Raw genomic sequence first — 13916 nt, 5'->3', positions numbered from 1 at the left:
AATAATCAATGTCGTCTACGAGAATGATATTTTCGCAAAGTTATTTATGATAACATTTGTGCAATATATTAATTTGTTCATAACTTTATATTTGTGCATTACTGACATCATAGGATCCTCATGTATGATACATGACGTCCCTCGGTGAGCTCACTATCCGGGGAAGGGTGATGGAAGAAAGGATTGGGGAAGAAAGGATCTGTGTGTTAGGTACCATCCCGTCATTTGCCTGGTGTGAATGAGGAACACCCAGGGAAAACCTCACCGAGGATGACTAGCCTGAAAAATCTATTGCACTTTTACAACCAAGTGACCATACAAGGAATTAAAATGGAGCCTTTGAAAATAAAATGTAGGCAAATTCAGGAATTAGATTTCTGAGTTGTCGGCAACTAAGGCCATTTAGCCCGTCACGTATATGAAAGTTGACGTCCCTCGGCGATCACACTATCTGATAAAAGGGAAGGAAGGAAGCCACCTGAGACCATTATGCTAGGTACCAACCCGACATTTGCCTGGAGTGAATGAGGGCATGAGGGAAAAACTCACTCAAGATGGCTGGTCTAAAAAAGCTGTCACAATTTTTCGATCGAGTATACCCACCGGGAATCGAAACCGGGATCGCTCACCCCAAAGACTAGAACGTTAGCTACTACGCCACGCGGAGCAATATAGACAAATTCACCAATGGTCAGAAGATGATGCCTATAATGCACTGAGCGGATTGAGTCGGTTGGTCTTAGTGGGTCAGTGGATCGGAGTGGGCCATAGTAGGTCGGTGGGTCAGAGTAAATCACGGTGAGTCGTGGGACGCAGTGGGTTATGTTCTGTTGAACCACTTACAAATCTTGGCTCATTACCCACTGACCCACTCCATCTTCGGATAAAAATTGGCGAAATGAGAAAGTGGGAGGAAACGGGAATACCCCGTGAAAACCTTCCGACACGATGTTGTCCACCACAAACTTACTTTGCCGAGAATTGAACCAGGGGCCCCACCCACCACAAGAACTGAGCCACCGTGACTACCTTATGCTAAAAAGACAAAATTTTGTTAGCTGTGTGTTATTTCATTGATATGTGTATTGAAAATTAATGCATCAGTACCTTAAGTTATAAAATTATACAGCCAGCATTATCTTCTACGATTCAATTTGAGCAGCCTATAGAGTATACAGGGCCCTTACAGCAGTTCAAGATACCAACTCTGAAGTAATTCGTAGTTCATATAGGGCACAAACTGGACAAAACGCCCATGCAAGCAAGAAGAAACAACAACAACAAAAAAGCAATTTGAATTGAATTGACTCTTTCATTTACTTTTTTTTTTTTTTGAATTGTTGTTCTACTACCCAAGACCTTTCAGGAAGGACATGCAGTGCATAGTTCAATTAAGAAAAGAAAAAAAAACACAAACAATATATATATAGGGTGTCTCAAAAGTTTCCTGATATAGGATAATTCTGTTATTATCAGAGTTACAATAAAATGTGAGAGGGGAAGCCGTCTCCAAATATAACGTTTTCAATCTAAAGTCAAGATTTTTTTTAATCGTACGAGCTGTTTGGGCTGTACACTCTTTATGCGCTCAATATTAAATGATAATGCAACGTTGCCATTTACCTGGGCTGGGGGAAGGAAGGACGGGACAGGAGGTTGAAAAATTTTGTAAGAGTATGGTGAATGGGGCATGTTTGAAATGGGGGCTGGCCATCGACATGTTAGCATAACAGACAGTAACTTCATTCACTTATGTTGTGGATCCAGGTGACTGGCAACGTTCCATTTCCCCTCTTACATTTTGTTGTATCTCTGATAATAATAGAATTACCCTATGTCAAGGGACTTTTGGGACACTCTATTAGGGATGCGCACGAGACAAGATTTGTGGCTGTCTCGTCTCGAAAATGTGTAAAAGTGATGTCTTGACTCGAAAAATGTATATTTTTCTATTGGAAGACCCGTGTCTCGACTCGAATTTTGTCAGGAAAATTCTCTCTCGACTCGTCTCGTGCGCATCCCTAACTATTATAGCCTCGCTGCTGAAAGGGACGTTAAACTCAAAATCAATTCAACTTAAATTTTGTATAAGAAATGCAAAGCAGATAGTAGAATAAGATGCAGAAAAACGATGATTCAAATATTTATGATCGCCGGAAGTCTGTTTTTGTTAGATTAAAAAAAAAAATGAAAATAAATGAATAAAGCAGAACTACTTTTACCCTGATTTCCATGACACACTGCTTTAAAGTATCAACAACAGCGAATGAAATGTAGAAATAATTCTATTTTTCATATACACATGAAAAAATGAAATATTTAAGTTTTTCGCCGGCTAGGCTAAAGGAGACAGATGATGAGAAATGAATGAAATGGTGGAATAAAAAAGTAGAAGGAAACGATAAAATCCTGACAAAACCCTCGCACACGATGTTTGTCAACCACAAAGTCCACTTGGCGCGAGCTGGTATCGAAACAAGGATCCCGTGCACCAGAGGTGAACACTCTATCAGTGAGCCACCGCGGCCCATGCATATAGACATGATTATATATCATGCCATTACAATTTAGACTTTGCAAACAATAGTCACTTACTGATTTTATAATTTACACTGTTTTGCACATTGTGTATGTTTATTTTATTTTATTTATTTGCTTTAATTGTTGTTTACGATAATATTTATTTGCGCTATTGCAATCCTTAACATATTTTTGTATAAGTTTAGCAAGCGTCTGTTAAACAGTGTTGCCAATTTGGGGGGAAAATCGCTAAATTTAGGGACTTTAGCTTCTAGGACAGCGACTAAAAGTCAATTTTCCGATTGGTGATTTCCTTCTTTTTTTTAATAACGATTTAGCGACTTAGTGCACGGCTATTCAATGCGTTCGCAACGCGTTTTTATGGCTCATGCGTACGCTTGGAACACGCTGACCATGTATTTAAATGTAGACGACTAATCACAGTGCGCTGTAAACGAAAAAACAATAAAACCGCGGAGAATACGTCGGCTCGAGCGTATTTGGTGCGCTTTGAAATGAAATGAAATGAAATCTTTGAGTTTTACGTCCCATCCTTATGCAGGTTAGGATAAAGGAGACTGGTGCGTTTCGGAACAATAGACCGCCTGCTGTTTCGGAATCAGTAAAATATATCTAAAGGAAGGGGAGAAAAGGAAAGACACGTTGCCAGGCAAGAGGATTTCAAAAAGAAACAGCTGCTTGAAAGATGCTTTTTTTAGCAGAGTATTGGAACTCTGCTATTATAAAGTATGTGCGCGTATAACAAAAGAAAATTCACAAAATACAAGGAAATAAAAAAAAACTAATCACAGAAATATCTATGTAACGCAATAGCATTATCTCTCGTGATTCGCACGAATGAGAATAAGCGTGTGGCAGTAAGGCCTGGAGACCCTGACTGGCTTACAGTATGATTTATAACGCTGGCGAAGTAAAATCACTGAGTAGCCACCTAGGTCGCGTTCGCTGCAGAAACGCATCCTCGAGTAGCCATACACTTACTCACAAATCTAGCTACTTTTTGTGCTGCAAACTTGTCCTGTTGTAATCAAGCACTTTTAGTTCGAATATACAACTTGATAACCCCTCTACTTAGTTTTCAGGTAACTCTTGCTAAGAATAATACAAGTCTTCTCTGTCCTTTGGTTCGCAGAGCTTCCGTTGAGAAGCATAAGTAATACATCATTTCCGATAGCCAGCCAACTTGCTGTACAAGTGCAGTTAAAATGAAATAGGTGAAAATGAAATGAAATATTTAGTTTTACGTCCAACGGTTATGCCGGTTAGGCTAAAGGAGACGGTGATGATGAGAAGTGAATGAAATGGTGGAATGAAGAAAGTGGGAGGAAACGGGAGAACCCCGAGAAAACCCACGAGCACGGTGTTTGTCCACCACAACGTCCACACGGCGCGAGCTGGGATTGAACCAGGGACCCTAAACACTGGAGGTGAACGCTCTACCACTGAGCCACCGCGCCCCCAAAATGAAATAGATGTTAGCATAATTAGGTACTAGTGATAAATATGAAACTGTACTTACATAGGTTATGTATCGTAACCCAGCCAAGTAAAACCTAAAATGGCGGTACTGCCTCCAAATATAGACAAGGGATTTCCCAAATATATTTTAGCGATTATTCACCCGAACACGAAGCCTTTTCATCTATCGTTTAGCGACTTATTATCTCAACGTTTTGGCAACACTGCTGCTAAAGTAACCTCTGTGTTAAGGAACACGTGAAAGAGATTGGTAATAGACATAAAAAGTAAGAAAGGGAGACTATCAGTATTGTCAGATCTGAAGATAAAAATGTAGCGAGGTTGTGCTCCAAGGGAATCGAATTTGTGTATCTCAAACAAAAAATGAATTATTTTGCAGCTATACACTATTACTAATTATATATACTTATCGATTAAATTGATTTAGATATCTGAGTTTGGAAACGATCAGGCGACGACTGTTGGCGGTGATATGTTATAGCAAACTACATTAGGAGGAAGTAGAACTGAAGTTGAGTTGAGTTGATTTTGAGTTTAACGTCCCGTTCAGCAGCGAGGCTATATGAGACGTGGACCTACTGATTAACGTGGAATCCGAACCACATGAGCTCCCGCCGAGAATCGAACCCGGGTCTCCCTAGAACTGAAGTGTGCAATGACTTGGCCAGACGGTGAAAGTATAAAATGGGCGACCTTTCTGATTTCCAAGAAGAGTGCAAGAATCGATTTTGTGGACTCTGAAATGCAGTTTGCAATGTGCTTTTTCACTGTAATTCCCCAATTTTTAAATTCATTTGCTGAATATTTTTTTTCTGGGAACCATGAATTTTGGAAATTTTTATTGTAACTCCATTTACTCATTATAATAATATGGATAATATAATAACACAATAAATTTACACAGTTTCGTACAACTATTAGGTCTAGGCAGTAACTGAAACAGCAACACGGTCAGTGATACTGCAACAGCGCAAACTCAAAAAAAGGCCAGTGTTGTCAGATATGAAGTTTACAAAGCACTAAAAGAAGAATTGAATTAGTATCGAACATATTAGTTTTAGTAAAACTCTTGTTCATTGTGATAGAATACCCAACAAACTAAACTTCTACTGTATTACATAAAATTCATAACTTGTAATTTAATACATGAAAAAAAGTAGTTAATTCTAAATGGTTATTGTAGCGCAAAAAGTAGCGTGGCGTCCAACTTTGGTAAAGCCTTTTTATTTCAAGTGTGCCCTCGGAAAATATGTCAAACATACATTAGCCCCACCCGTGCCGCCCTCTGACGGATGAAACTCTCTCTTTGATTAGGGAAAACAAAGTCAACGACCTCGGCTGTGTTGCCAATTTGTCATTGAGTCGTTTGCTCTTGGCAAGTGAAGATCGAAGGCTACTTAGAATAACTAACAAGACAGTGCACAGTGAGGACCATCAATGTGGCAACAGTGTCTACATCCACATATTGAAGGATCTCAGCTACAGCAACTTGTTCTTCCTTTTTCGACAGCAGCGCCAGAAGGGGCACACTTGAAACAGAAAGGTCCAATCAGCTACTTGTGAAATAATCTGGCAACACTGAACTGGATAAATGAAACTATATAAATTGAACGATTATGAAGTCTAAGTTGCTGCAGAACTCCTGAGAAAAAAAAACTCAATGAAATGGAAGTATTTAATTTCATGAAATGAGGGTTTTTCTATATGAAAAAAAAAAGCCTGAATAAATTCTAACATTTAAAAAAGCAAACCGTAAATATAATTAAGTGAACAATGAAACTAAGTTTTTTTATTATTATTTACTAGGAGAATACCCATTCTTCGCACAGAAAGAATACGTTTCATTTTGGTCATAAAGGGCTGAATTTTAATTTAAATGGCATCGGAAGTGTCACTGTTCTTCTCAGCAACCTCAAAAACTATGGATTCGACACTAATGTCGGCATTTTTCGATCATTTCATATTGTACCTACGCACACAAGATACATCGCGCGTCCACGTCATTGTGGGTCTCGGCTACCCTTGGCTTAGGCCCCGAGTTAATCCTACAAAGGCGTCGGCGGTTGTTTGCCAGGGAATGGTTTGCACGTATCCTCCCGGCATTCGCCTGGTGTGACTGGGGACACCCTCGCACCACCTGACTTTCACCTAGTAATGTGACCGTGTTGCTGTCAATAAGGAGGAAATATGCCAACGTGTTTCCTCTCGACGTTTCTCCCATTGTGCGCTTGTTTCAATGGAGGCACAACCAACCCCTGTTTCCATTTCAAATTTTGCAGATGACCCCCGTTGGAGATATTCACGATACGCCACTGCTGTCGCTACTATTTGTATTGCATTCTACACATACGATTTGGTAGTTGAATTGTTTGTTTGACGGCTCTATGTGCATTATTAGCTGAGATAAAGTCCTGCTATGGGTAGTCAGATACAAATCTGCAACAACGCCTCTAGCGGCTAAATGGGAAAGGATATGACAAAGTTTGTCCTCTAAAAGTTGCATGACATTTTATGTCCTTTCGAACGATTCCAACAGTTATACCACTTTCCATTTCAAATTTAGAAGTTGCCCCCCGCTGGAGGTATTTACGAGACGCCACTGGTCTCGCTACTATTTTTATTGCACTCTACACATATGATTTGGTAATGAATTTTTTTGTTTGAAGGCTCTACGTGCAGTATTAGCTGCGATATAGGCCCGGTACGTTCTTACTGAATCACCCTGTTCGTCTAGCGACCCCGAAAACTACGGATTTGGTATTAATATCGGACAGTATCGATAATTTTACGTATATCTTCCCACTCTCCTTCCCAAAGTTACGGAACTGAGTTTGGATTTAAACTGCATCGGAAGTGTCCCAAAAACTATGGATTCGACACTAATATGACATTTTCGATCGTTTTGTGTATATCTTCCCCTCCCTTCCCATGTGTTACGGGACTGAATTTGGACTTTAACTGCATCGGAATTGTCACTGTTCGTCTAGCCGACCCCGAAATCTATGGATTTAGCACTAATATCGGTCATTTTGATCACTTTGTGTATATCTCACCCCTCCCCTCCCGGAAGTTACGGGACTGAATTTGGATTCAAACTGCATCGGAAGTGTCACTGTTCCTCTATGCGACCCTGAAAACTATAGATTTGGAACTAATATCAGTCATTTTCGATCATTTTATGTATATACCCCCCTACTCCCTTATGTTACGGGACTGAATTTGGATTCAAACTGCATCGGAAGTGTCACTGTTTGTCTCAGCGAGTCCGAAAACTATAAATTTGACAATAATATTTGTCAGTTTCGATCATATATATCTTCTACCCCCGCGCCGTAAGTTGCGGCGTCAAAGTGAGATTATATCCATCCCAGGCCCGAAGCTCATCTATGTTAAAAATTTGATCAAGATCGGCCATGTGGCTCAAGAGTTCCCCCATCAAAGTGAAATGATAACAAAAAAAAAAAAAAAATCCCACACCCGAACCTATGTTGAAAATTTGATCGAAATCGGTAGTGTCCTTGAAGAGTTATAAAGTCACAAACACACACACTTTCATTTTTATATATGCAGATTCTCTATACATCTGTCCTTAGTATTAAATTATTTTCTTATCTATGAAAAAAAAAAAGAATTAAAATTAAACGAATTAAATTAATAATATTTTTCTCCCTCTCTCGAAACGAAGAAAAAGAAAGAAAGGAATATTATTAGATTAAACTGATCTTAAAACTGATAAGAAATTACCACACTTATATTCCGGCAGCAACAATGAAAGATGAAAAATATGTTCATATACAGTAATTGTTTCAACACTTTCAAGAAAAATAAAAGCTGTATTTTCGACCTTATCTGCTTACAAATTAAATTGCTTGGCTAGCTAGCATTGTTGAGAATATTTTCTGAGTTGCTGTTATATTCTTGTCTGTCAGTGTAGCAGACCTAGAATATTTATTTATTCGTGCAATTTATGCTTCAATTAACCCTCCATATCACGCGTGGTCAATTGTAACATAAACCCATGGGCGCGAAATCTCACTCCGCAATATTTATTTATAGACCTATATCTTAATTTCAATGTGTATTTTGTTTTGAAGCGATATTAAACTGTTTCATATTTTCTTTGCAATGTATGTGAAGTTCCCCCCCCCCCTTTTCAAATTTCGATTCGAAACCAAATCCAATCGTTTGTTTTTCGTTTGTTATTGATAGTTTTGAAGAAAAAACATTTCTTTCGAAAAACGTACGTAAATTTCACAAAATAAAGTTGAGGGACCAACTTCACGCTGCCCCCACTTTCAAATTTCGACTCGAAAGTAGCGTAGTCGTTAACGCTCTCGCCCTCGGTGCGAGCGGTCCCAGGTTCGATTTCCGGTGGGGCCACTCGGTCGAAAAAGTGCAAAATGCTTTTTCAGGCCAGCCACCCTGAATGAGGTTTTCTGTGTTTTCCTCATTCACACCAGGCAAATGCCGGGGTGGTACCTAACGTATAGGTCCCAGGCCGCTTCCTTCTTTCCCCAATCCTTTCTTCCTTCCCTTTTGCCGGATTGTGTGTTCGCCGAGGGACGTCATCCCTCAAACGTGACGGGCTAAATGTTCTTAGATGCCGAAAGCCCAGAAATCTAAACCCTAAACCCTAAAAATCCCGAACTCAATCGTTCGTCTTTCGTTTGTTATTAATTGTTTTGAAGAAAAATTCGTTTGTTTCGGAAAACGTACGGACATATTCACAAAATTAAGTTTTGGAACCAACTTCACTGGGGTTCTACCTATAAGAAATCCACCCCCTGAAATTTTGCTGTACTTTTTGGTTACATATAAAGGTAACCAAGAAAGTTCTGTCCTTTTTTATGGAGATCTGTGTTCAATTGACCCTCACACCGTGATTTGAATATGAATGGAGATAAAGCGAAAGTCAGTAGCTGGTGTGGGTACAAGGGGAGGCTGGAAAGTTCATGAAATCACCAAGTAGAAAGTTATGTGGAAGAACCATCTTAACACATTGTTCAACGTATTTCCCCGAAGGTCAATACACTTTTCACAACGATGCTGCAACATTTCTAACCCTTGCAAATAGAAGGTCTTGTCCTGCTGTGCAAACCAGCCCTCCAACTCAGCAGTGAGTGCCTCATCGGATGGAAAAAGTTTGCCTTTGAGATGTTTTTTGAGATGTAGGAAGAGGTGATAATCGGAGGGTGCCACATCTGGTGAGTAGGGTGGGTGAGGTACACAGGTTAAGCCCAGATCCACCAGCAATTGCATGATTTGATGAGCCTTGTGGGAGGGTGCTTTGTCCTGGAGAAATTGAACACCACTGCTCACTTTTCTCTGATGTTTTTTTCTTCAGAGCCTAGTTCAGCTCAATCAAATAGTTGGAAGCATTGATGTTTTCACCCTTTTTAAGATATTTGATAAGGATGACACCGTCCTTATCCCAAAACACCAATGCAAGCACCTTCAGAGTTTATCTTTGGCTTCGGAACTTCTTCGGTCGAGGAGATCCATTGTGGCGTCACTCCATGGATTGCTGTTTAGTCTCTGGATCATAGTAATGCAGTCATGTTTCATCTTCTGTTACTAGACTGCGCAAGAACTCACCAGCGTTTTGAAACTTTTGCAAAATTTCCTGTAACATCTGCACCCGTGTTAATTTCTGGTCAGCATTCAAACATTTTGGATCCATTTGGCACTGACCTTCCGCATGCCCAAATATTCTCCTATTATGACACCCACACGCACACGCGATATCCCCACACACGCAGCAATGTTTTTGATTGATATGTGCCTATCCTCCATGATCATGTCATGCATTTTGTCTGTGTTTTCCATGGTCACTGCACTTTCAGGCCTGCCTGAGCGAGGTTCACCTTCAGTCTCACGATGACTAGTCTTAAAACGCCTCACTCTCTTCGCTACTGTTGTATATCCAGGAGCATGTTCCCCCAAAGTATACTGCAATGTTTTATGAATTTCCATAGAGTATTTGTCTTGCAGCACAAAAAAAAAAAAAAAAAAAAAAAAACTTGATAACACTACGAAGCTCATCCTTCTCGAATTTCCTTACATCCTCAGCCATATCTTCTTACAGAATCTGTAACAAAGGAAATAACAATGATAAAATGATCACATACGGGATGAGAGTTTCACAATATATGACCTTATAAATGACTACAATGACATGTTTCATTTTTTATTTCTTTTGGTGACGTCATGAATTTTCCAGCCCCCTCGTATATCAAACATACTACCTGGTTGTGGAAGTTTAGTTACACCGTGAACTTGCGTAAGGACATAATTAGCATGGGACCTCCACAGAGCGTCATAAGGATGTGTATGATGTACACGGTCAAACTGGGTGGAGCGGAAGATATGCCAGGCCATTGGAGAAGGTGTCGTGACTCTGAGGACAGTGCAGCGGTACTTTATCAAGTGTAAGGACGGTGATGAAACACTCGAAGACGCACCACCTGCACGAAAACCAACACGTTTACGAAGTGAATATATTCATCAGCAATTTAGGCGAACAGTGGCTAGACATGTAAGGAACTGGAACTACAGTTCAATGAGAGTAAGATACCATTTGGTAGCACCTCCATCAACTTGGGAACCACTACAAGTTGGGTCGATGCGTCCCACATGGTTTGACTCCGGGCCTGAAGGCAACTCAAGCAGACATCTGTGTTTCTTTGCTGTCTCGTCTGAAGAAGGAACCTAGACAGGGTGTTGACGTGTAATGAGAAATGGGTCCTATACGAAGTTCCACGGCGCCGTCATTATTGCTTAATATTACATGAACCGGTTCTAAAACAGCCAAAACCAGCACTGCCCGAGAATAATGTCCTCCTGTGTGTTTGGTGGACCGCTCGCGGCATCGTGGATCGGGAACTGCCACCAGCTGATCAGAGCATCAATGCAACTGTGTACTGTCAGCAATTGAGCCGTGTTCATGAAAAACTCAAAACTCTGGAGCCAGCGCTTCTGAGTCGCAAAGGGGTCCTCCTGTTACAGGACAACGCTAAGCTCTTCGTGGCTAGGATGAATCAGGACACCATTCTACGCCTTGTGTGGGAAACACTATTGCATCCCCCATACTCCGCGGATATTGCACCGTCCGAATATCACCTGTTCCATTTCTTACACAGGCACTTTAGAGAACGCCAATTCAAATCCCAAGTAGAGGTGCAAAATGCACTTGATACATTTTTCGCTTCACGGCCCACCAAGTTCTACGGCGATGGAATCCATGGTCTTCAAGAACGTTGGCAGAAGGTTGTTGATTCTGATGGGAACTATTTTTGATCTCCCAATCACGTCTTAGGTGACATATCGATGTTCGAAAGTGGTGGGTGGAAAAGCGACAAAACTGTCTTGGAGCGGTCCCTGGTTCGATTCCCGGTGGTGACACTCGGTCGAAAAAGTGTAAAAAGTTTTTTGGGGCGCGGTGGCTCAGTGGGAGAGCGTTCATCTCCGGTGCTTGGGGTCCCTGGTTCGATCCCAGCTCGCGCGTGTGGAATTTGTGGTGGACAAACACCGTGTTCGTGGGTTTTCCCTGGGTTCTCCCGTTTCCTCCCACTTTCTTCATTCCACCATTTCACTCATTTTTCATCTTCACCCTCTCCTTTAGCCTATCCGGCATACGATGGGACGTAAAACTGAAAGATATCGTTTCATTTCAAAGAACTGTCTTGGTTACCCTTATATGTATATAAACACTTGAAATTATATGAACTTAGTAGCTTAAGCTTCTGACGAACTTACGCGTAGGCTATTGATTGCGTTCCTCTTCCCATTGTTAACCATTTTCTACTTTGTACAAAATTTGGAAGTACACACTGAGAAAAAAATAAACGTATGTGACGTAGGTAAAAATCGTAGGTTACGTGTGTAAATCCTGTAGTTTAGGACTCAACGTACAGCAAACGTATAACTGAAAAATATATTTTATACATACTTTCCGTAAAAGTGTTCCGAATAAACGTAATTTCCGTACGAAGGAAAAATTGGCTGTAAGGATCTGATATACAGATGGACGTTTGTAACATATATTGGACGTATCTAACGTACGTGTATGTATGTAATATAGGGAAGACTCTTAATGTCATACATCCTGCAACGGCATGATGTAACATGTAAGCATGAAAAGTATGTAGCATATGGATAACGTATGCTCCGTACTGATTTCCGTAGTAAACACAAGGATTCCGTATATGTATACAATATACCGCTGTCCGGATAACGGATTTCTCTCTGTTTAGGCAAGCGTGAAGGTAACCACCAACATTATTATCAACATATCTTTATTAATTTTCGATTTTTGTTAAAAACAATCAACAACGAACAGATAAAATAAATGAATGAATTTAGTTATGAATCGAAATTTGAAGTTTGAAAGACCAGTTTGAAGTTCCCTCACCCAATTTTATTTTGTAAATGCCTTATTATTTTTGGAAACAAACTATTTTCTGTTAAAATCAGTCTATAAGAAACGAAAAAAAAAAAAACAACAAATACTTAGCTTCAGATTTGAATAGAAATTAAAGCGAAAGAAACAGTGAGAAGTTGGCCACCAAATATATCCTCGCAAAATCTCTTTTTGTTTTACGAAAAAAGTGATTCCTTTTTCTTGAAAACAGTCAACAATAGAGAACAAATACATTCCATAAAAAATATTTCGTAAATATATCCATATGTTTTCGAAACAAACTACTTTCCTTCGAAATAATCAACGACATACCCATATCAAATGACCCAGTTTGGTCTTGAATCGAAATTTGTAAGTAAAAGAACCAGGGTGAATTTGTCCAAATCTGAAATTTGTTTTGTAAATCCATCTTTATATTGTTTGAAACAAACGATTTTCTCTTCAAAACAATCAACAACCAACGAAAAACAAACGATTGGCTTCAATTTCGAATCGGAATTTGAAAGTAGGGGGGGGGGGGCTAGTGTGAAGTTGCCCACCAACTTTATTTTGTGAATACGTTCGTACGTTTTTTTCGAAACAAACTTATTTTTTCTTGAAAACAATCAATAACAAACGAGAAACAAACAATTGGCTTCGGTTTCGAGTCGAATTTCATACTAGAGAGTCCAGCATGAAATTGCCCACTCCCAAATTTTATTTAGTGAAAACTCTCCGTAACTTTTTTCGAAACGAACTATTTTTCTTCAAAAAAATCAATGAAAAACGATAAACAAACGATTGGCTTCGGTTTCGAATTGAAATTTGAAAGTGGGGGGGGGGGCAACTTCATATACGTGTGTTTGACAATTGTGCGTGTATATTTTGCAGCACAAACTCTTTTAACAGTTCTAAGAAAACAAAATTTCTCTATCTGCGGAGTGTGACTCCGCGTCGCGTTCGACGGCGAGTTAAGGTTGCCTTCACACTAGGATCCTCCGAGCCGCTCACGTGAGCTGCAACTGCTGGCTTTACATTGTCTTAAATGTACGGCTTCACACGCGCGTTTAGAAGCAAGTGAGCGGCACCTCTGAGCTGGTGAAGATCACCCCGCCAGTAGCCGGCTTGAGTGGGCTGCTGGCGGAGAAGAAAGTAACACACAATCTTATGAGAGCCCTTCACACATGAGCGTTAACTCAGTGCCAATGAAGAAAACATGCAACTATTTGACATTGAAAATTTTCTTCTTTGGTGTTATTCTGATGAAATACACACCTTATACTACTACACGGTTCGTTAAACGAATATATAGGTATCCTGAAGTAATTGAAAATTATCTTTCATCTTTTTGGTTTAGGATAGAAACTGTTACAATGATAGCCTACACATACGTTGTTTATTTCATTTATTAATTAGGGTAAAAGTGCTTTAACGTATGCACTCGTTATACAATAGAAAAAGAAGAAGAAATGATATAATGTCATGAACATCTTATTTT

General features: G+C 39.8%; 1 protein-coding gene and 1 non-coding gene across 2 annotated transcripts; both read right to left on the bottom strand.

Moving 5' to 3' along the window:
• Positions 1 to 3926: 3926 nt before the first annotated feature.
• TRNAW-CCA (transfer RNA tryptophan (anticodon CCA)) lies at positions 3927 to 3998 on the bottom strand. Its single transcript has one exon. It is a non-coding gene; the product is annotated as a tRNA-Trp (tRNA).
• Positions 3999 to 9681: 5683 nt separating this feature from the next.
• LOC145674246 (protein GVQW3-like) lies at positions 9682 to 9993 on the bottom strand. The gene has a single exon (XM_081744081.1). The coding sequence runs from the start codon at positions 9991 to 9993 to the stop codon at positions 9682 to 9684; it is 312 nt and encodes a 103-aa protein (XP_081600207.1).
• Positions 9994 to 13916: the final 3923 nt, after the last annotated feature.

The sequence above is a fragment of the Thermobia domestica genome, chromosome 17 (assembly GCF_964235325.1).
Source record: "Thermobia domestica chromosome 17, izTheDome1.hap1.1, whole genome shotgun sequence".
NCBI classification, from domain to species: domain Eukaryota; kingdom Metazoa; phylum Arthropoda; class Insecta; order Zygentoma; family Lepismatidae; genus Thermobia; species Thermobia domestica.
The sequence above is the reverse complement of the archived record's forward strand: the minus strand, read 5'-3'. Positions and strand labels throughout refer to the sequence as shown.